Raw genomic sequence first — 24,844 nt, forward strand, 5'->3', positions numbered from 1 at the left:
AAGTGGCAGCAAGGACATGGGAGCTGCTTGAATAAAAGTGAAGTCAGCAAGCTTAAGAGATGAGATACCTTTTGGGGTGCTTTTCAGGGAAAGCACTCTCGGCCTAGGAATGGGCTTTAGAAAGATGGATTCAGCTGTGCCATTCTGACAAGACGACTTCGAAGGCCACTCTCCATTTCTGATTATAATTGTGGCACTTGTAGCTATAAAGGAAAAATACAAGCCATAAAGAAGTTCAGTTTAAGTACCACATACCAATGAAAAACATGCCAAATGTTCAACACTTGAAACTCTTTTTGCTCTTATGGTGCAGCAGCAAACACAACAAGACTTGTGGCAGCTTGAAGACTAATAAATTTATTATGGAATACACTTTCAGATGTATCAAGTATTATCCTCTGTTGTTAGAAATATATCTGTACATGGAGAGTCAACAGGCATCAGGTGCCACAAAGTTTGAAAGTGGAACCCCATCTATCATTGCTGATGGGCTGCTCATACCTAGACCTAGGGACCAAAAGAAACAACTACAAAACCGTTGTGTAAATAATTACAATGTAACAGGCATGTGCTCCATTTGTGTACATAGATTTAGTCAATCTACCAGTCTCCAACACACAAACACTTACTTGTAGGGAAGCATCCCTCATACAAAGATGCATATCTGGTTTAACAATGCCATAGTGTATTTTCTAACTTTATGTAGTTATTTTAAGAGGACTGAGACAAGCTACCACATTTTCATTACAGTACACTCCCAAAAGGAGTTCCAAAATTATTCTTGCTACAGATTTATTTTCCTCCCTCTATATTGTTGTTCCTTTATAATTTCCCTGTTACTCTACACAATGGATCTGCTTCCCTGGACTGTTCATTTATTTGGCACTATAGTTGTATCATTACATTATTCTTCCCCACTATTATTAGCTTATATAGCCACTTTCTTAATTTCAGAGACTGCCCAATATTTAGTGTATCCCTTCTGCATCCTTATTCATACCACTCTCCATATAACATCCTCATGAAATAAGGTAGAGTTTTTACAAAGTTTTTCCTGTTGAGAAATTCCTATTTTTCAACAAAGTGAGCCACCGTTGTCAGTGATCTGAGCACCGCTAAGGAGTGGAGAAGAGGAAGCTGGAGGAAACACACCAACTCCAGATGTCTACCACTAGTCATTTTAGGGGGGAAAACTTTCGATTTTTGCTTCATATGGAAATAGCACTCACTTTCTGAGATGCTTCTTCACTCCTCTCTAACATACTGCAAAAACGTATCTCCCACTGGGGCTCTGCTTGCAAATAGCAAAGCCAAGGGCATGCTGCCCATTAACAAAAAATGAAGGATTAAAAAAATCCTGGAACAATACTGCTTGCAGCTCATACCTGCTATATACAGCACATGATCACAAGGAAATAAAACATGTATGTATCTTATAAAATGTGCCCTAGCCTGCAAAAAGCTTCTGCCACAATAAAGGCATGTGTACATACAACATTCCTGATCTCTTAAGTCATGGGAGATCACAACCCCTTCCTTCTCCTGTGCATAACTTCAGCCTGCTCACGTTCCTTCCGACTGGATCATGATTTACACCAGTATCGAAACCCTACTTGATAGGGTTGGCAGGAGATGTGTAGCCACATTTGCAGGAGCAGCCAAATCCCAGTCCCCTTACTGCAGGTATTTGACAACTACAGCAATCCAGTTATGTTGAGTACTTCTACATTGTTCATTCTTTAGTCCGAAACTCTATTTAAAAGCCTGCTCACTTTATTTTAAGATCGTGCCCTTATTTTGCACCAACGCAATTTACCTTGGTGGAAAGGGAAAGCAACACTAAGAAAAGGGAAAGGGAATTTTGTTCTGCTGGATTTAGGAAGAAAAAACAACAACCGTCAAGCAGACAGCCATGAAAGCCTCCATATGGATACTCAGACACCACATGCTTGAAATACAAAAACAGCACCTGTAAAGAAGGAAGCGTCAGTGTACTGTCTGGACTTCTTTTTCTCTATGGTCCTAGCACGATGCTCCTATTGTTCACTGTGACTGTTGTATGTTTAATGTTTCAGTGTTTTTTAACACAAGGATGGACATTATACAGAATGTGGGACAATAATGGACACTGCTCATTTGGGCAGCATACAGGATTTTGGTGAAAATCATTTGACAGTAATTCTTAAAGAAGTCATGAAAGCGCTGACATGCAACTTTCCATAGCTAAGAGCCACTCATTTCCGAAGAATCTGGTAGATTTAAAAAAAAATAAAAAATCACATACTTCTAATCAGTGGTTTTTTCTTTAAAAAAAATGTTTAGGGGTACTCTCATTTTCCTACTCATATTGAAATACTGCCCCTCAATGAGGCCAAACTTAGATTCACAAAATGTTTAGGGGTATGCGTCCCCCTGTGCCCCCCCCACCAGAAAAAAGCACTGCTTTTTTGACTTTTTGACATCCACTATGTTCATTTTGAACGAACTAAGAGATACTTCACAAATTACGGAATAGAACTGTCCCCAAGTTTCTACAACTGGCCAGGCATATCTATGCTATAATTTTTGAAAGACATTCACATTTCAAGCAGTGCAGATCAACCACTCAACTAGTCCAGACCCCAGGGTCATGTTTACCGTGATGTGTAAAACCCCATTGAATGTTACAGAAAACATATGGTCAGACAATAACACAAACATCTATTAAATGAAGCAGAAAGTGGCTCTAGTATTTAAATTATTTACAGTCCTCCAAACACTCTTTCTTTGTTGTGGCACTTGGTGATAAATACAGGGGTCAGCAAACTTTTTCAGCAGGGGGCCTGTCCACTGTCCCTCAGACCTTGTGGGGGGAGGGGCGGACTATATTTTGAAAAAAAATATGAATGAATTCCTATAACCCAGAGATGCATTTTACATAAACGCATACATTCTACTCATGTAAAAACACCAGGCAGGCCCCACAAATAACCCAGAAATGCATTTTACATAAAGGGACACATTCTACTCATGTAAAAACACGCTGATTCCTGGACCACCCGCAGGCCGGATTTAGAAGGCGATTGTACTGGATCCGGCCCCCGGGCCTTAGTTTGCCTACCCATGGTTGTGTTGCTGCAAAAACATTTAGGCTATTCTATCATTACACCTTGTTAGGTTAGCTTCAGTCGTTGAATTTATGTATTGCTTCCCACCTAAAGTGATTTACAGCCAAGAAAAAAACCCTACAATAAATAAAAATCACAGAAGCTTAGTTTTGTTTTGTTTTAAAAAAAGCTTTTAAAAAAAAGCTTTAACTGTATAACTATATAATTGGTGCTGCCCAAATGCCTGGGAAAACAAAACACCTTTGCTTGGCACCCAAATGATGAGAAGTCTGGCATCAGATAGATCTCCTAAGGAGAGCATTTCATAAATGGAGAGTGTGCCACAGAAAATGCACTTTCTTTCATTTCTACCCTCCTGACCTCCTTCAGAGGGGGCACATAGAGATGGGACTCAGATAACAATCTCATGGTATTGATAGATACATATGGAGAAAGACAGCATGGCACTTGGTGTCTTCAAGATGGCACAGTTCCAACATTTTTTTAAAAACACCCAAAATATAACACTTTTTAAAAACACCATCCTGCAAAGCTGACTTAAAATCATATTACAAACATGTTTACTCAGATTAGATGAGTACAACAGTCAAGCAGAACACAAGTCTGTCAAATAAGACAACGGACTTTCACAACTTACTCTCCTTCCCATGGCCCTAACTCACAAAACCTTCAATGCACATTAATTTTTTGTTGTTGTTTTAGAAGGCCCATTTGATTACATTTAGAATACGTGTTTGCTGGCAATGCAGATCTGATGCTTCAAATCTGCAAGACCTGCTGCATGTCAGAATTCATAATGATGAAAGAGTGGTCTACTGACCTAGTTTAGTGATATCAATGCACTGGGTCTTTGCAAGGAATCTTGTTACCGTAACAGTGTTTAAAGATACTGTTCAAAGGGAATTAGCACAGTGTAATATAAACTAATATGCCTGAATGAAATGTGCAATCAAATCATTTTCAAATGTCCTCAGTAGTGATTTAGCCTATGCCAGGATGGTAATAACCAATTAATAGCATGTAGGCTGCTGACTTAGCTTATTTTTCAGGAGTATATCATTTTCTGTACCTTCTCAGTGGCCAGGAAATATAGCAAGAAAAATGGACCAGATTTTCATCTTCCACATGTATCCTGCTACCCAAGATGGACAGATCAGCCTGTTCAAGACAGAAGCTGGCTAAATGAACCCTATATCCTGTTAATTTTCATGCTTAACCTTTCCATACTGTTGCATCACTAAACGAATAAGAAAAATTATTCCAGTACTTATGTGAGAAATTGACTACCTTAAGCTAAGGCCAAACTTGCTGAGTTGTTTGGAGGCAAAACCTGTACATGCCAGGCTTATCAGAATTTAAGATAATCCAGCAAAATAACAAATTTGCTGTGCAAATGCCAACATTCATTTTTGTAAGCATTCCAAGCCCAGTGGTCATTCTCAGTCTTGTTAATGAAGACATAGTTTACTCTATTTGTTGAGAATATAACTGTTCCACTGCAAGGAGGAAAACACACTTTATAAGCTTGCCAATAGTTAATATAATCTAGCTTCAGCTAGTAAGATCTAGGTTAGATTACTGAAATGCATTATATGTGGGGCTGCCTTTGAAGACAATTTGGAAGCTATAGCTAAGGCAAATTCAGAGAGTAGGTTAGTAATTGGGACCAGAAAATCTGAGCCCATGACACTACTTCTGGCATTGTACTGGCTACCGGTTAAGTTTCCAGGTTCAATTCAAGGTGCATCTTAGGACCTCAAAGACTACCCCCCCTCCACACGAACCACCCCAGACCCTACACAGCCTTCATCAGAGGCCTTTTTCTGTGTGCCACATCCAAGAGAGGTGTAGAGGGTAGACATATGAGAACAAGCTTCTTCAGTAGTGGTTCCCAGTCTATGGAATGCTCTCCATGTCTGGCACCATCACTGTCCGTTTTGAGGCACCAGGCTAAGCCCAGTAGACCTGAAGTAGCGTCTCCACCCCCATTGTTCAGCCTGGACACTGAGGTCCAGCTCCGAGGGCCTTCTGACAGTTCCCTCACTGCGAGGTTACAGAGAACCAGGCAGAGGGCCTTCTTGGTAGTGGTGCCCACCCCGTGGAACGCCCTCCCATCAGATGTTAAGGAAATAAACAATTATAGATGGGTGGGGTATTATTATTATTATTATTATTATTATTATTATTATTATTATTATTATTATCAACCCACACTTTGGGGGCATGTGGAGAGGGGGGAGGACTAGTCCTTACTGTATTCTTGGATGGTACATAGTTTAAATTTGGTTTTTAATTGATTTTATTCATTTATATTTTATTTTGTTCATGTCACTTCAGCATAAGGCAGCCTTTTTCTTCCTTCCTCATCTCATTGCCCTCTCCAGCATATCTGAAACACCATCTCTGACTATAGCACAAGAATAGTTCTATTAAAAACTCTGCATAAACTCAGTTTCAACCATTGCTGAAGGGAAGGCAGTTTCCTTAAAACTGGTGGTGGTGGCTGGTGGGGCAGGGGTTGGGGGGAAAGAAAAACAGCCCAGTCTCAAAACACACACACACTGCAGAAACTACATTTAAAAAGAGAGAGAGAGAGAGAATGACATAAAGCACTGGGCACACAAAGCAACAGAATTGTTACTTTCCACTTGCTTTAAGAAAAAGGTCCTTTTACAGATATGCACTGTTGTTTTTTTAAATTCCAACCACTTTACTGAACAAGCATCTTACTATGACCTTAGAATGCTCCAAACATGTATCAGTGTAAGATTGTATGGTGTCTCCCATGGGCTGTTGATGCGTCTGATTCCAAACTGTGCTCAGTAAAGTCATACATTCACACACACACAAACACACACATTTGGGAAGGAGCGGGTGTGAAATTAAGTCTGAAATAAAAAAAAGAGGGGAGAAAGGATGCAATATCCAAACAACAAAGCTCTACAGTTGGAAATGCATTCGGCTAAAATATCCCCCAGATTTGATTACGGCTCTAGACGGCAGGTCAGGCTTACATTTGTTAGACAGAAACTGAACACATTCATCCTCCTCCCCCTCTCCCTAAATCACAATTTTAAAAAGCAATGCAGAATTAACACATGCAGAATTAACACATTCATTTTATTCAATAAGTCAACACATTCTGCCCCTGAATATACACACACATATATATTTTTTAAAAAGGATGATCACCTACTTCTTCTCCCAGTAAATGTGGCTAACAAAGGGATTATACAAAAGCTGTAAGATCCCACTACCAGCAAGGTCAATAAGGTAATATCGCAGTGGCTCCTTGAATCTGCCGGTGGCGTTAGGGTAGAATTGGTGAAAATATGAGGAGAAAAGTCAGTTTCTGTGCAACTGCGAAGTCCTCCTGGTATAGTCATTTAAAATGATCAAAGCAAGCTCAAAGCCCGAAAGACTGCAGCCATGTTCAACCCTCTCTCGTATTCCCCACGCTTGCTCTTAGTGAATTAGAGTGGAAAAAAATTGTAAGCTTCAAGGCAGGAGACAAAACAGATTAAGCCAACTAGCCATCAAGCTAAGAAAGAGTCGTCAATTAATCTGAAAAGGAGACCACCACATTTCTTTGTTATGAAGCAAAAAGACCTCCCCTTTGTTACGAGCAGAGTATAAGAAAAAACGGAACAGAGCAGCATTTACAACCTCCTTAGGTGAGTCAGGCACCGTAGTAAACTGTGCAGCCAAAAAAAAAACCCCCAACATGGCTGTCTGTTCAGAGCCAATCTGTTTGTAGGAGAGATGAATGTTGCAAAATTTAAATGGTTTTTTAAAGAAAATAGTACAGAGGGAATGTTTGTTTTAAAGGAAAGAGTAAGTAAAGGGAAATGCAATAAACCTATATATATATATAAAGCTGTTCTGCAGTTTGCCTCCTCAGCTCAACAAGGTTTTAGCATAATATCTCTCCTCTCTACATAGAAGATTTCAGCGGCTTCAATATGTAGCACCATTGCTACACGCCCCCCCCCCATATCCCTACAATTTAAGGCAGTATCAAAGCAGGCAACAGTTAAGTTTTGTCAGGGGGCTGTTTAGTATTAATTCTTTAATGGTACTTAAACGGCGTGCTTGTAAAAATTGGTCTAAGCTCATAAGCAGCAACTTATTTTGAAAGCCTAACAAAACGAAGACACCTGCTGTAAAATCAGAAAGGAACAATGTTGTACATAAAGACCGCGTACTACAATGAAAGCTAGTCTTAAACCACAAGTTATTTCCATTGCCATTGGTGGATTGTGTTGCCTGCTCAGTGACATGGGTACACATTTGCAAACATCAGGGGGTCCAACAACATGAGCATTTTCCAGTTACTGTTTTCTACCTGTTATTTAGGATAACATTGCAAGGATGAGGACAGCCACAACACCATCAGTGCCATAAGGACAAACTTAAGCCGTTTAGGGTTTTATTCAAATTATCTTTTTTTAAAAAAAGAGATGGATTAACAAAAAATGACTTACAATTATTGCTGCGTGTACTTTGGTCACTCTGAGTGCTACTGACAGAGGAAATGCTAGGTGTTCTCCGTATTCCTTGTCCTTTGACAGGCACTTTTGATTTGGGACTCGGCTTAGCAGAACTGGTCCAAGATCCTGGCAAGGCTTTCACAGATGCAAGCCTCCCCTTGGGAGAACACGTTTCTGTTCCTGCTAGCATAAAAAGGGAGTGAGTCACTAACAAAGATTACAAAAGTAGTAATCTCTAAAACAGTTGTTTTTAAAAAAATAAAAATAAAAAGCATTGCTTTTGTCTCATTAAGGCATTAGTAAGCTGGGGAGATCTACATACGTAAGAATAAATATCATGATGTGGCAGAAGCTAAAAATCATGACAGCTAACAGGTGTGATTCTGGAGAGCTGTTTTGTGTTAAAATATCCCAAAATAAGGATGTACAATGTAGGCAAATACAGTGGTACCTCGGGTTAAGAACTTAATTCGTTCCAGAGATCCATTCTTAACCTGAAACTGTTCTTAACCTGAAGCACCACTTTAGCTAATGCAGCCTCACGCTGCCCCGCCAGCGTGCGATTTCTGTTCTCATCCTGAAGCAAAGTTCTTAACCCGAGGCACTATTTCTGGGTTAGTGGAGTCTGTAACCTGAAGCGTATGTAACCTGAAGCGTCTGTAACCCGAGGTACCACTGTATCAGCATCTATCACATTGTTTCCTGTTCATTCTGCAAGAAGCTTGGGGTGGCACACCTAGGCGGTCTCATTTTATTATACAAATACCCCACAAGATAAGTTAGAATATAACTTAAATGACTGTATGAGGATCTGAATGTAGTCTTCCCAGCCAGTATTTTCTAAAAGGCATTTTCAGTGGCAAGGAGATTTTCAGCACAACTCCTGTAACTTAAGCTTCCACACCATTCTGGCTGGGTTTGACACCCACAACCCAACCCGCACGCACCTTTCTTGAATACACCACCAGTTTCTTAAATGCGCCACCAGTTATTTGTCATTTCTGAGAAACAGTCCTAAGGACCAGAAGTGGGCTTGGAGATATTTGCAAAAGTGCAGGTTTTAACCCATTCTGGGGGGTAGGTGTGCAGGTTCAAGAGTTCTGTGCCAACTCTATGAGACTTCAGGGAGTTTAGAGGTTGGTAAGATGCGCTGCTGTTCACCGGAGAGGAATTGTTAGAAATGATGGCATTTCATGCCCTGAAAGTCTCCTGCAAAATCATCAGCTCCCCAATTCCATTTTAAGTCAGCCGGTTAAAAGATTAGTTCTGTTTGAGAGACAGAATCTCAAAAGCACAAATTTGGCAAAGGCGATTAAAACACACACAACACAAAAACACAATGCCGCCAAATCTCAACACCAGATGGCACTGTAAGATAGTATAGAAACCCTAATAGCTTTTGCATTTTTACTTAACACTTGAATTTGTTTTTATTTTTATTTTTTATTTAGTTTTCATTTTACAACAAACACCAAACATAGACTCAAATTATTCCACACATCATATTTTGACTTCCCTCCCCCCGCGTTCTGTGGTTTCTTATATCTATACTTTTTACTGCATTTCCAAGTTAACCCTATTTATTACGGTATTTATCCCAGATAATCAATATATGTTTTTTGTCACTGCACGTTTTTACTTCAATCCTGCTAATGTCTCAATTTGTTTAAAATAATTTTGTAAATATTCAACAAATGGTTTCCATTCTATATTAAAAAGTTTATCGTCTTTGTTTCTTATTCTTCCAGTAAGTTTTGCCATTTCTGAGTATTCTAAAATAGCTTCTGTTGCCATTCTTCTTTGGTTGGAACGTTTTCTTCTTTCCATCTTTGGGCAACAATCACTTGAGTGGCAGTGGTCACATACATAAATACATTTTGATATTGCTTAGGTAACTGTAGCCCCATACTTCCCAAAAGAAAAGCTTCTACCACTTGAATTTGTTAACTAGCTGTTTTAACTTAAACAACTTGAACAGATCAATTAAAAAAGGAGCTACTAGACACGACGGGACTCTTAATTGAGAAAAAGCCCAAATACCTTGGAGTGTGGCAAAAACCCAATAATATAAATATCTTTAAGGACAATTGTATTAAAATACGCAGGACGCAGGTGGCGCTGTGGTCTAAACCACTGAGCCCCTTGGGCTTGCCAATCAGAAGGTCGGCGGTTCAAATCCCCGTGACAGGGTGAGCTCCCATTGCTCAGTCCCAGCTCCTGCCAACCTAGCAGTTCAAAAGCACACAGTGCAAGTAGATAAATAGGTACTGCTCCAGCGGGAAGGTAAACAGCGTTTCCGTGCACTGCTCTGGTTTTGCCAGAAGCGGCTAAGTCATGCTGGCCACATGACCCAGAAAAACTGTCTGCGGACAAACGCCGGCTCCCTTGGCCTGTAGAGCAAGATGAGCGCCGCAACCACAGAGTTGCCTGCAACTGGACTTAACTGTCAGGGGTCCTTTACCTTTTTATATTAAAATATGGACAGGAATGAAGAGAAATTTGGAAGTTTGGGGGAGGATAAACCTCTCATTGTTGGGAAGAATATCAGTTATTAAGATGAATGTGCTACCAAAAATGCTGTTTTTATTTCAAACAGTTCCATTGAACAGAATGCTTCAAGGAGTGGCAAAGAGACATTACAAGATTTGTCTGTGGGGGGGGGGGACACCAAGAATAAAATATGTTACTAGTGGATCTAAAAATTTAAATAAGACCAAAAAAAAAACCACAAAGGGGGGGGGAGTCTAATATGCATTTGTATTGGAAGCATGTGATTGTAAGGTGTGTATCTGTAAACTTTTGAAAACTGAAAATAAAATTATAAATAAATAAATAAAAGAAACAACTGAAAAATTAAAAGTCCAAACAGCTATTTCATTGTTTTTTCTCCCTACAATCTAAACTGACTTTATCCAAGTAAACCATCATCAAATAAGTGGACAGTGAACCCTGCTGTTGGAAAAATAAAAAGCACAAGTCGCATGCATGACTAAAACTGGACACTACATCAACTGCATGATAGTACTGGTGTAGAAGCCCCCAAGAGAGGGGGAGTTTTAACCCCCTCCTTCCTACCATCAGTTTTCCCCAAACTCCACTCTAAGATGCTATGTGCTCCAGGAACAAAGTTATTATGGGTGCATATAATAACTGGCCAGAAAATCAATAGCACTTTTAAAAATAAGAAGCAGATTATATGAATTTGTTTTACCAATGCTACGTCTAAAAAACAACAACAACATACACACATAATGTCAATTCAACGTCCTGGAAGTCTACGGAAAATGGAACCACACAAGTATCAGCAAAAATGACTGGTAGGAATTGTGTATCAGAAACAGGTGCATGACCAATTTTAAATGCAGATTTATTTTGGACAAGCTACATCCTAATAATAATTAAAATAAGCATCTTGTTTCTATTCTATTGATGCATCAGGGTAGAAACTCAGTGAATGAGCAACATTATTAAGAGATCTTATTCTCTCTGGATTCAAGCCATGGCAAGCCCTGGCAAAAAATAGTTATGGGTGACAAAAAAAAAACCAAAACAAAACCCCCAAATCACCTGGATTAAACTCTAATGGTTTACATGGGCTATTTTGATTGCTGTTACCATTTTTTAAAAATCTTGGCAGCCACCGGACTTTCAGCCCCTCATCATGCAAACAGGCATCACAATATCCTTTGGCAAGGAATAGAGAAAGATTGATGAGCCTTCTTAGCTTCTGAGCTTATCAAATGCTTCCAAACATTTGACATCTGGATGAAGAGGATTAGTCATTAGGTTTGGCTTTCTCTGTCCAAATCTTGCACAGAGGATATGAAATTGCTGTTTGAGAAATGCAGTACTTACACTATTTCAGCACCTTTGTCAGGGCAGAACTTTTTAGGCAGCTGCCAATCATAAATTATTTCCTCCTGCAATACAGTCCACCGCAATCAGGCTTACTTCATTGTTTATGATGCTGATAACTAACTTTACTTTCTCAAAAATGCTGATGAGAACCCAAGCCATCCTTTGGACAATAATGAGAAATGATATACAGATGCACTTAGGTGACTTATAGTGTTGCATCCTAGGATGTGATCTGCTAAGGGCTTTGCAAAGATTTTTAATTTGCTCTTCTGCTTCTACTAAAGTCAGCATTTTGAATATAACTAATATATTCAAAGACAGTAAATATACAACTGGACTAGACAAATACTGTTATGTAGTGTAGTTTCACCCTGGGCCAGCAGGGGGATACTGTATATAGTTTTCACTCAGGTCTGTAGGTAGTTTTCACTCAGGTCCGCGGCAGTTAGTTTAGGCGGGAACTCTGAGCTGTTGTGGTTACAATGTTGTCAGCCGGCTGCCTATAAATACAGGCCGGCTGAGCTGTCCGCAGTCAGTTCTATTTCAGCTTATCTTAATAAAAGAGCTACTTGAAGAAATCGCTGTGCCAGCTACTATGTCAACCCACTACTTAATACTGGCGACGAGGGTGGGATAGGATGGACATCAGAGCACAGCCAGATGCAGCCAGCCTCTGAACTGAGCTAAATCACAGAGCGAAATCACTGAGCGAAATCACTGGGCAGAACCAATTCAGAGCTGACTGTTCTGGCTAGAGCACTGTGTTCCATCCATCGCCCTTCACGCCGGCATCGGAATCATGGCTTCATTTGTGCCTCTACCGCCGTTTGCGCCAGCCTCTGAGTCATGGGACTCCTACCTCGCTCGGTTCGACTGCTACCTCCAAGCCAACGAGCTGACAGCAGTATCAGTGGATCGGAAGCGGGGCCTATTCCTCAGCCTCTGTGGGCCTGAGGTGTTTGAGACGGCCCGAGCATTGGTTGCGCCGGAAGCAGTCCAGGCAACACCATGGGACACGATCCAAGAGAAGCTATGGACGATGCCATCACTGCCTGGGTATCCGCCTGTCAAGCGTGCCAAGAGTCGAGGCCTGCACCACCGGCAGCTAAGGGACACACCTGGGAGACGCCAAAGACACCCTGGTCGAGGGTGCACATCGATCTGGCTGGCCCCTTTCACGGCCGGACCTTTATGGTAGTGGTGGACGCCTATTCCAAATGGCTGGAGGTCGCCCTGATGCCCTCCACCACTACCGAAGCTGTCATCCGGGTGCTGCGAGGCCTGTTTGCAACGCATGGGTGTCCTGATGTCCTTGTCTCTGACAACGGACCGCAGTTCACATCAGGTACGTTTGAGCGGTATCTTTTGGGACTGGGCATCCGCCATGCCCTAACGGCACCTTTTCATCCATCCAGCAACGGGCAAGCGGAAAGAATGGTGCGCTCGACAAAAGAGGCACTGGCGCGCCTGGACCGGGGTGACTGGCATGAGCGGGTCGCCGAGTACTTGTTCGTGCAGCACATCACTCCTCATGCGGCCACAGGGAGGAGTCCTGCTGAACTGCTTATGGGCCGCCGCCTCAGGTCACCGCTCGACCGGCTACACCCAGACTTTGCCGTGGCTGAACCCCCAGGCTGTGCCAACGCACCACGGTCATTTGTCCCAGGAAACCAGGTCTTTGCCCGGAACTATGTGGGGGACATTCCTTGGGTGCCAGCCACAGTAGTGGGAGTCACTGGACCTCGCTCGTACCAGGTGGCACTCGAAGACGGACGTTTGTGGCGACGACACATAGACCAGCTTAGGCGCAGGGTTGGCGACTTAGACACTACCGAGGTGCCCCCAACTGCGCTTGCGGCTCCAGAAGAGACACGTACAGATGGCGAGGCCCCACCTACACCTCCCACGCAAACTGCCAGCGTGGAGCCGAACCAAGCCGTCTCAGAACAGACTCAGACCACTCCACTTGCGGAGGCTCCACCCACAGCAGCGGATCCAGGGGAGTTGGTTCCAACGCCACCTAGGGTCGCACCACAGCCTCAGCGAGAACTGTGTGGCCCTCCGGACTTGGCTACCAGTCCCCGGCGGTCTGGCAGAGTTTCCAAGCGCCCAACTTATTTAAAGGACTATGTTGTTGGACAGGTATCACTGTTGGTCTAAGTATGGGAAATGTAACCGATATGCTTTTGTGCTTAATTGAACCATTACGCGTAGTGCTGTATATAAGGAAACCATTACGATTGTAACTAACGCCTTATCTCGGTGGGGAGGGGTGTTATGTAGTGTAGTTTCACCCTGGGCCAGCAGGGGGATACTGTATATAGTTTTCACTCAGGTCTGTAGGTAGTTTTCACTCAGGTCCGCGGCAGTTAGTTTAGGCGGGAACTCTGAGCTGTTGTGGTTACAATGTTGTCAGCCGGCTGCCTATAAATACAGGCCGGCTGAGCTGTTCGCAGTCAGTTCTATTTCAGCTTATCTTAATAAAAGAGCTACTTGAAGAAATCGCTGTGCCGGCTACTATGTCAACCCACTACTTAATAAATACTAATTGAGACCTAGTCTAGACATGCAATCGCATGCATCTCCTCCTACTTTTTTCCAAGCCAAAAGCAACTTTGGAAGGCTTTGAATTTCAGCAGAGGAATGTGGAGGGAGGACCGCTTATTTCCCCCCAGCTGATTTTCCATCCAAGGGAAAGAGATAAAGTCCTTATATCTTTCCCCTCCACAGGCAGAAAAGTAGCTAGAAGGGACCATTTCAAACAGAAAAATCAGGGGGAAAGACTACACAACTCACCACACACACAAAAAATCCAATTCACAGCCTCCCTAAGCCACGTAAAAAAAAAAAAAGATAAGGAAAGATAAACACCACATGTCTAGTTTTGGCCACAGTTTAAGCCAAACTGTTCGGCCATCATGAAAGAAAGAATTACAGGCATCATTATCAAAAGCCAGATGACATGTTTGGATTTAATTCTTCTCAGTTTACTTTATAAAGGATGGCAACTGAAACCCAAACCATGTTAAAAGGTTTGTTGCTAGAAGTACAAAGCTTGATGGCAGTATAAGCAGGGGGCGTGTGTTATTTTTTAAGTCAACTTTGAACGGATAACACTATTTGCCTACTCAAGTAGGATGTGCAGCAACTGCTTCTCAAACAACCTCACAACAAACTGTGCACACATCTACCACAGGAGAGTACTTAGCCCAAGGCAGAGTATATATCTCTCCTGCATCACTTTTATCACTGGATATGCATTATCCATAGCCACCATTCTGTGGCTCAGTGCTCAGAACACAATAAGGAAGGGTCTGTCCATTTCGGTTCTCTCGGTTTCTCACCGCCCCCCCCCCCATCTTAAATTCAGTTCTCATCATTTTGCAGTGAGTTGCAAGGAATACCTGCACTAAAAAGTTAATGGATTTTCCTAACACATTTTTATATGCAGTTTTGACTGAAGCACACACTTTTGCAAGCACGTTTCCTCCAATATGATGATTTTATAAGCTATTTTTACTAATATTTTCATTTTTATGCACACTTTCCTTCCCCCCAAAATATACGCATTTTTAATACATTGTTTGGAGAACTGCATCGAGCAAGTGTGAATTTCAAAGGATAGCTGTGTTTCAGTTCATGTATCATTTCAGAAAGTGTGAGTTTGATAGATTTGGCTTTAAATTCATATCAAATCAAATTTCTCCTCCATCTCTAGCACAGAAGCTAGCTGTCTACACAGCCTGGGCTCTGCCCTTTCTTCTTCCCAGTGTTGAACTAGATGCCCTTTAACACTTAGGTGAAAGTAAAGGAAGACGGACACTTGCTCAGCCACAGTACGAAAAAAGCAAACAAGTCAAAACATGAAGGCTGCACGTTGAGAAGTGGCCTTTCTTATCTCCCCCAGTATGAAAGGGACTCCCATTCCACAACTGAGCTGTGTGCTAAGCAGATCCAGAAGTGTGTCTGGCCTGTCACCTTCTAGCACTTCAGCCTTTAGCAAGGGAAGTAGAACAGCACACCTTGGAACTGAGGGATTATAACTGGAGGCTCGTCTCCCCCAAGTGCTTAGACATCCACAACTGACTATTTTTAAAAGAAAAACTGGGAATGGGCTTGAGCCTTTCTAGGAACTCCACCTTCAGAAGGGATTTGAACAACAAGAAGAACACAATAACAATTAAAGTTGTTTTAATTAATCCATAAAAATTGACTCCATTCCCAATTCATGGAAGTTTTGCCCTGCCACAGGATCCTTTCTGGAAGAGGAGTTTGACAAACAGAGCAGCGGGGTGATCCCTTAATTATTCACATGACTACTGTAAAGCCTCACAGACGATGGGGTTTTGGCCTCACTTCTTTGAGCTTACTCAAACTCTTCCTGCCAGACTCACCTTAGTGGAAAGAACAGCTAAAATTATATTAATGCAAATATTTTCTCCTCTGCATCAAGTATGTTTTAAGCCTTATGTCAATAAATGTATTACAGTCGTACCTCAGAAGCAGAACAGAATCCGTTCTGGAAGTCTGTTTGATTTCCAAACTATGGCTTCTGATTGGCTGCAGAAAGTTCCTGCAGCCAATCGGAAGCCGAAGAAGCCCTGTAGGACATTCGCCTTCCAAAAGAACGTTTGAAAACCGGGACACTCACTTTCGGTTTTCATTTGTTCAGGAGCCAGAATGTTTGACTCCCAATGCGTTCGGGAGCCAAGGTACAACTGTATTATGTAATAAAATAATAATAATAATAATAATAATAATAATAATAATAATAATAATAATAATGTAATAATACTGAAGGGAAACAGAAATCATAAGTGCCTTCTGCTTTTGGCTGTGTCACATCTCCAACCTCCTGTCCTCCCCAAAATAGGAGCAATGGAAGATGGTATGGAGGATATTTTTTTCCAGATATGTAAGTGCGGCCATGACTCGGTATGGAGAAGCAGGAAATTCATGGCACTCAAGAATTCCTTAACAATTTTGTCATGTATATGCTGTGGTCTTGCCAAGCCACAATTCAGGCTCTTAGGAATGACTCAGATAATCTATAGTTGGCTTGCAACCAAGCATGACCTTTGGCACCTATGCTAAATGACAGAGTATTTGTTCAAAACCCTATTTCATGTTTCTTTTTTATATACGTGAAATCATGGATAAAACATTCTGTACAGTGACAAGACTCTGTTCCAGGCATGCTTAAAGCTTCTCCATCCCTCAAGGCTCGCCAATGTGATGCAAAGAAAAGTTCTTGATATTAAGAAAGAGGAGAACATTTTACCAGCTTGGAATTCCACTTACATTAAGTGAGGAAAAAGTGTGCTATGCCAGTAGCAGCTAGCTCTGAAACTGAAACTAAGACACTCACCCATCATTACCACTAACCAAATAATGATTACTCTGATAAAAAGCCTTTAAGAACAGAAAATTGGGAAGGCTCCAGAAAGACTTGGCTGCGTACACATAAGATTTTATTCTAGCTAGACTCAATGGACACCAAGAACTTGCTTTTTCTATGTTGCATATTTTCCCCACCCCTCTGAAAAGCACTGCCTGAGAAACTCTCTCCTCCAGACACAAGCTAACTGAAACTGGGTGGATTTTGTGAAGTTATAAATTACTGTTTTGAAAGAGCAAAAAAAACCTTTCCTGTTTGTTTCAGCATGCCTACCTCCCACTAAATAAGATTTTGTATGTATGGAAGCATAAAAAAGTCTGGTTGCATTGAAGAACCAAAAACGCAACAACACCCAGCTTTACAAAAGACCTCACATGAAAAATAAAAACTGAGAAATAATTTTTCAGATCACCAGCACTTTGTTTATACATAACAAACTTACGTTAGTTTGGGTTGTTTCTCACTTTAAAGAGGGTGGGAAAGTCAGGACAATTAAAACTGGTTTTTCTGGGTAACAAGTCGTTTGCATGCTTTTAAAATGATGGTATGTTTTCTAAATTAACTTTACATGTCCAGACTGACTTTTTAGTTTGCAATTCTTAGAACAGGTGTGGGCAGAAGATAGTTCAGGATCTACTGGTACATCCCTAGTGATTGGCAGGGGCTTCCTATTCCCAATTGTTTAGCAATAGCAACAGCAACAGAATGACATTTCCACCCCACTGCAGCCTACATTAGGCTGCCGAAATAAGCTAGGGGTAACTAGGAGTGAACATGCGTGAAAGGGCTCAGTTCTGGTGATGAAAACAGATCCCTAGGCTCAGAATGTGCTGTGCTTTCATTCTATGTCTTTTGCATCTGGCCGTTTTTGGTCCATCTTGGGGTTCCACAATAGGAGAAAGCAGAGCCAATGAGACTGGAGACTTGCTAAAGATAGTCAATAGATGGGTACACGTGTATACATTTAAGGTGTTTGTTTTTATTCTATAAAATGAAACCCCAGGTCCACAATCAGGACTGCAGCATACAGGGAGCAGCTTTATTCACTTTCCCTTCAAATCGTGGTCCCAGCCTATTATCCTCCCCATGAGAGAAGCTAACATTGGCAGCAATAATAAACTTCCGTTATGCATAAATGCCATATTTGGAAGAAAAGTAGTTAACTGGGACCATGGCATAGTAGGAAAGCCCATATGCCGCAATCCTGGTACTGATGGGGGGCTCACAACTGGTTAAATACACAAGGGTTAAATATACAATATACTTTAAAAGCATGCACACATGACTGGGCTACGGGGCAAACCACACAGCCTCCTTAATGTGCCACTACTGCTATAAAATACTCTGCATTTCGCCAACTCCAGCACCAGTAGTCACACAAGCTTATATGCACGAGGGAAAGAAGACCACATAATTGCCACTAGAATAATCTGAGCTCTGCAGAGATCGTGGAAATTGGGAGTTTGTGGTCTCATGACCAAAGTCCATTTGCACAGACCCCAGCACACGCCAGCAGCAGATACACGACCCACCCCCCACCCCCCAGAGCAGGTTTCCACTTCCAAAGAACTGCCATGCCCAGGAAGAGGGGGTGTTCCAAGTAAAGGACAGTCAACAACTACAGATCTAAGCAGAATAAAACCTCCCATTTCTTTCCTCACGGAACAGGATTAGGTGTTCATGCATTCTGCAGCTGAAAAGTCAAAATTGAGGAGATGCAGGGGAGGGGAAGGGAGGGGAAATGACCAGCAGTGACTTGGCGTCAACAGTGACGTGCAGGAAGCATTTCGCACAGGCACAGAATTCCAAAACTGGGCTACTTGCAATGCACTGTCATGGGAGATTCCACACAAAACAGGCAACTAACAAAAGTTTTTCTCACCAGAATTTGACGACAGGACTGCTCTTGCTCTTGGAGGAGATAAAATTTTAGATGCGTGGCCATTTTTGCTGTCACTTCCTCTCCTGGAGCGGAATGCAATCTTGGAGGCCGGCATATTCCTCACGGCAACAGGCCTGTCCTTGGGTAAACTTTGTCCTTGGGTTGCCTCTGCTTTAGGCAAAGAAACCTATATGGTTCAGGAGCACGTGGGGGGTAAAAAACAACAACAACAAGCAGTCATGATCCAACTACAAAGTGAATCTATAAGCAATATAGATATATATAGTATTAGGCTCACTTTAATGCGGAGCATTAAGGTAATAATGGAGAGAGGCTAATGGAGAATCATTGGATTGAACATGAACTGAAGGCTTGTCTCAAATTAAAGAGTATCCCAACATCAACAGGCAAACATTTGTCCTGCTGACAGCCACCCACATGCTCTAATTTAGAAAGAAAGAACAGCTGTGGTCAAAAGATTATGGACATCACTTCTGGTATTTAATTATGATATGAAGGTTTTTTTTAAAAAAATGTATTGCATGAAAGTGTAAGTTCCTCTGCTTCTACAGGGATCAGGGGAACTGCTCAAATGAAATTTTGGGGGGAGATGTTAAAAGGATGTTAAGAGATGCCATTGAACAAGAGCTAAGATAATAGTTTTGGCATTAGCCCTCTTTAGGTGCACAGCCTGAACATGTGAAGGACAAAATGTGCGTAGGTAGTCATGCAACCACACAACATCCCCATCATCCCTCTGTGCACCTGTCCCACCCCACTCCTCTCCTCTCCTCTCCTCACCTTTGTTTTAAAAGCCTCAAGTCAAGTCAAAACCTTCACTCCAGAGGTAAAAGCATGAAACCAATGCAGGAGTTGAGACAGATTTCCTAAGTGAGTAGTCCTTCACTCATAACATTATTTCAGTATTATCTTGCTTAAGAATTTGTGAATTAAAAGACAGCTTTATGAAAACCCACTAGTGGAGTCGAGGAAGGTGATTTTCTCGCTCAGTGGTCCTGTTTAGAAGCAGGGATCCAAATGTTTTGGTTTGGCTTTGTAACAAGCCACGATTTGCTATTATCAGTGCGTACACACAAACATGCACAGTCCTCTGACATGTGCATATGCTATACGCTGAGCTTTGGAGAAGGACCTCGAGAGATTCACACTGCCTTCTCCAACCCCAGCATCAAGTGAGGGAAGGTCTCACTTATTCTCAGAGTCTTCTGCAAAGTACTTGTAGGAGAAGCAAGGTCTGATCTTACTTTGCACTTTAATTTTTAATCAAATACCAGCACCAAGTCTAAAACCAATGTACTTAAGTCTGAGGAATCTGTACCAAAGAGTATGCCTACAAACCCTTAAAAATTGTATTAAAAAAAACCACAGTGCCAGAGATTAAAACGCTCTTATAAAGTTTTATAACTGGCTGCAGGAAGTTTGTCATAAGCTTTTCAAAAGTCTCTCATTGAAGTCAGCTCTTGCACAATACTTTAATTGCTGTGCTGAAAAGAAAACATTTCTGCAAATATTATCGCTAGCAACTGTCATCCTGAGAGCTTGATAAAAGAACACCTACACATTGCTGCCCCTGCAACAAGATTTCCAGTTCTAGGATGTCAAGATGTTTTGATTATTTTGGTATAAACCAGTGGCGTAGCGTGGGTTGTCAGCACCCGGGGCAAGGCAAGTAATTTGCGCCCCCTAACCAGTGGATTTGCGCCCCTAACCCTAACCCCCAGATGCTGCGCCCGGTGTGGCCGGCCCCCCCTGCACCCCCCACGCTACGCCACTGCTTTCACCCCTCGAGCTGTTGGTAGAGCCGGGACTAAGAGGCCATCCAAACACCCCAAATCCCATTCACCCACGCAGGACAACGAGCCAGAGTGGGCCCCTCCACCTATAAACTCCCCTCCTAGTGATCTGCAGCGAAGAGGCTTGTAAACCCTTCAATGGAGTCCCGAAACCCCTCAATGAAACACCAGGATTTCTCAAAGAACCATCGCTGACCAATGGGCATCGTCCAAGGTGAGAGGCAGCCAATCCGAAGTCAGGAAGCAGCAGCCCCGTGTCTGGAGCGCGCGATCCGCCAGGAGAGCGCAAGAAACCGAGAGCAGAAAGAGGGGAAGAAGCGCGCTGCAAAATGTAGCAACAGCGGATACAATGCATCCTCCTGTTTCCTTGTTTCTTGCAAGACAGAAACAGAGGGCGATCCAGGGCTCCCCTCCCTCCCCCCTCCCTCAAGCAAAAGGTCCTTTGCCCTTAGGGGGAATCCAGCTTCGCCCCAGGAGGCAGCCCATACCCCAGACAGTAATCCGGATCCTGCCAGAGGAGAAGCGCAGGAAAGCCTCGCGACTGGGAGGAGGCCGGCCTCCGGCGCGGGTGGGGGGGCCCCGTCGGGGCGGGTGGGCGGTCTTGGCGCGCAGGCACTAGAGCGCCGCCAATGGCGCGTTTGGCGGGCTGCGCGCATCCAGACAGCGACCCGAGTCTGGGCGGCGTGGCGCTTGGTGCCGGAGCCTCCGCCCGCAGCGCCCCGTCGGGAGACCCAGCCTCGAGCCGGCTGTCGGACGCGGTTGAAGCAGCCAGGGCGGCATGGCAGGCGGCGGCGGCTCCTCGGCGACTCCACGCGGCCAGCCCAGCGCGCTGGCCGAGCCCCGCAGGCGAACGCTGCCCGTCGGTGAGGAGGGGCTGCCTGGCGCGCCCTCCGTGGCCCTGACGCGCGGGGACCGCGGCGAGCGCTGAGAGCCGCTGCCAGCTACAGCCTGCGCCCGAGGCTCTTTGGCGATTCCGGAGGCAGCGAGCGCGCCCCCCCAGAAGTTGCGCCCGGTGCGGCTGGCACCCCTGGCACCCCCCACGCTACGCCACTGGTATAAACTAAATAATGTTGGAACTGAAAGCAAAGAGGCTGTATTTTGTTGCAATATAGGTGCATATCAAAGCTTTACTAGTTGCAAATTTCAAACAAACTGACTATGTCTAGCTATAAACAGAAGGTTACAAGTAAGATTGGTGGGGTATTGGGATGAAAACTGTAAACAAGCTGTCCTGCATTAGTTTTGAGTGAACGTGCTTTATAAAATTTTCAACAGGCTGCATCCGGGTGGCAGCTTCTCACTGCAAGGCTAAATAAGCAAAGCAGAGGAGGGAAAGGAAGAGCCACCGAGAACGATCCTGCGCCACTTTGGGCACTGCCACACATAACACTTACTAGGAGCAGTATGATCTTACCAGCAGCACATAAATCACATGTGACTTGCATCTGTCAGGTTTAACAAATCACCATACCCAATATTTGTAATAAATCCTCTACCTGCTTACCCAATCTGCCTGTAAAGTCAAAGAAGTAGCTATCACCATGTGTTTATACGCTGAAAATGCTAGAGGTCTGAGTTCAATAAACACGCAGTCCATGTTCTGGAAACAACCTGAAGATACATTTAAGTTGCTGTTGTATTAAGAAACTTACCGAGAGAACTTTGTTTGCAGTATCTTTTGCAGACTGTTCTGCTGGAATCCCACAAAAGCCATTCTGCTTCTGCTTCTCTTCCCCTTGAGATACCTGACTCAAAGCACAAGGCTGCACCCAAGACTCTGCACTATCCATTTTGTCGCTCGCTGTCCCACCCGAGTCCTGGGAGCATGGAGCTGCCACAAGGGAGCATGTCAAACTAGGGCATCTTGCCTTGTCGACCTGTTCCATGCTCTGCTTCGACACTGTTGTTTTTAGAGCCTTGTGGGAAGTGTTTTCGGAATGAGTTGCAGCATGCACAGCTTGGCTAGGAAGGTGTTTATTAAAATGTTGCTTGAGAGTTTTATTCATTGGTGCTTCTGATTTTGTACCTTTATCCAAGTCTATTTTTTTCCTCAGTGCTGCAGCTGAAGAGGATGGTTGCCTTGGGGAAGACGACGGGGAGGATGAGGAGGCTGTAGACAGCTGAGGAGATCTTTGAGCTGCTTTCGATGCACTGCTTTCTCTTGGCTGAGACACAGGCCTGGACATAACTTTTGGCTTGACATTTTTAAAGTTTGGTTTTGGAAAGCTCACTATCTCTGCTTTCCTAGCTTTGGTTATGGTAGCTGCAAAGGGAGATCTGTTTGGCGATTTAACTGCAACTCGTTCAGTATTACTTTTCAATGATGTCCTCCTGGGGTGTTCTTTCGCCAAGTGGCCATTCTTTCCACCTTTAGAAACTCCATCACCAACTTCATCGGGGGTCGCAAACACAGCAAAAGTTGTATTTGTTGACCCTGCTTCAGGAGGTGGAGAAGCCAAGTTGTGTTCATCAGCTGAGGGACTAAAAACCACAAAAGTCTCATGGCAACTAGGCTCAGCCAGATCAGCCCTTTCTAACTTCGGTATATCACAGTGTAGCGTCTCGGACATTTTATCATCGTGTCCTTCAAGCAAAACCTGATCTTCTTTAGAAGTATTTTGTGCTTTGGTCAAGATCTCCCTGTCTTTGTCAGACTCCTGTTCTGAATGCTCATCAAAGCTCTCAATTACTAGAGGGCACATGCCATTGATGGTGCCATCAACTCCAGGTTCAGCTTCATCATGCTCAGGTGTGCTATGCATATATTTCTTGTGCTCATCATTGAACCGATTAAATGATTCCATTTCTGGTGAGCTCCCACAGCAAGAATTACCACATTCAGCATCCTGCTTTCCCTGCTGTTCACTGTTCTGCGATACTAAATCTATATAATTGGTGGCCTTATCTCCTGTCAGTGAAAGAGAAGTAGGTAACACTCCGCTATCTAGCTGTATGACACTTATCATATTTGGGTTGCCAAAGGCATCTAGCTTAGGGGAACCAGCATTGTGTGTGTAAGCAACAGTTTCACAAGTGTCCCCAGAATATGCAGGCATCTGAGGGGCACATCCCACCTCATAACACTTGCTTCCCACAGTATCCCCCAGGTTTATAATGGTAATGAAAGAGTCACTTGAACTAGCACCTTCCTGTTGCATTTGGGCATGATCTAATTCATCTTGGATTTCAGTAGTTGTGTTTAGTTCCACAGCAGCGAGGGGCACTGGGTGCGTTAAGTCTGCCTGGCAATAAGGCACAGATTCCTCCGTACTGCAATTCTGGATATTCTTTATTGCAAGGCCCTCTTTGAGAGGGTTCTCTGGCTCCTGGAAATTCTGATTGAAGGCATGCATGTAAAACTGTTCCTTTGCACAAGGGATGTGCATGGCCTCCAGATCTGAAGTCCCCATGCAGATATAGTCACTGGCAGTCTTTTGCAGATCTTTTGCTTCAGTGCTCTGAGGATTTGAATAAATATCTGCCTCACTTGTATCCTTAAATTCAATATAGTCTTCATGTCCCAGCTCTTGGTGGCAGTGGCTAACAGTGCCGCCATTCAGAGAGGTTGACGAAGTAGCGTTACACACATATTTATTGCCATTTTCATCCCTGATGATTATAGGAGGCTGCAAGCCCTGTTTCTCTATGCTTTCAATGTTCATTTTTGACTGTGTTTCTAGCTTGTCCTCATCCTAATCTGCAGAATGCGCAGGATTTAAGGCGTTTTCCATCACTTTTTTAAAAGCTTCTCTCAGTTTTGTGTCCGTTTTCTGGAATTGTAGGGCTTTTCAAGTATATTCCCAATTCTGACCTGAAATGGAACACATGGAAAAATTAGAGAACACTCCTTGCTTTCCCCTCTCCTATTTCCCTTTAGGGAAATAGCAGCTTGGGGTATTGGGTTGTTTGAGAATGTATAGGAAATGGTTAACTTCCCTTTCATGAGGTCCTAAACTGGATCAGGGCCTCTACAGCTGCCTTTTGGGGAAAGGGGAATAAACAAGTGCTAGGGCCCATTTTTAAAAGAGAAAGAGGGGGGAGGGAGAGGGAGAGGGAGAGAACTAACGTTTAACAGCCCTGGTACCTGACCAAAATTAGAACAAAATAAAATGCAGCTGATATGAAAAGTTCAAGCATGTTTTAGGCTTGAGGTGTAAAGACCAAGAACTTCATGCCAAATAGTTAAAACCCTACAACGTATCATTAACACACAATTGGAGGGTGGCAGCCTATGTGAGGATTTAGGTACTAAAAAATTTAAAGCACTTTTCTCAACAGCATGTATTGACAAATAA

At 43.1% G+C, this 24,844-nt stretch overlaps 1 protein-coding gene across 1 annotated transcript in view; it reads right to left on the bottom strand.

Annotated features, from left to right (window-relative positions):
* MTUS1 (microtubule associated scaffold protein 1) overlaps positions 1 to 24,844 on the bottom strand; it is a 104,059-nt gene that overhangs the window by 61,611 nt on the left and 17,604 nt on the right. Inside the window, exons 4-7 of the mRNA XM_083459775.1 lie at positions 22,202 to 24,360; positions 18,736 to 18,922; positions 7,592 to 7,777; positions 69 to 203 (exon numbers count right to left, since the gene is read on the bottom strand). Coding sequence (XP_083315901.1) covers positions 69 to 203; positions 7,592 to 7,777; positions 18,736 to 18,922; positions 22,202 to 24,211 — 2,518 coding nt within the window. The 5' untranslated portion in view covers positions 24,212 to 24,360. The remainder of the gene's footprint in view (positions 1 to 68; positions 204 to 7,591; positions 7,778 to 18,735; positions 18,923 to 22,201; positions 24,361 to 24,844) is intronic.

Source organism: Podarcis liolepis (assembly GCF_965112155.1).
Source record: "Podarcis liolepis genome assembly, chromosome: 9".
Classification (NCBI taxonomy): Eukaryota; Metazoa; Chordata; class Lepidosauria; order Squamata; family Lacertidae; genus Podarcis; species Podarcis liolepis.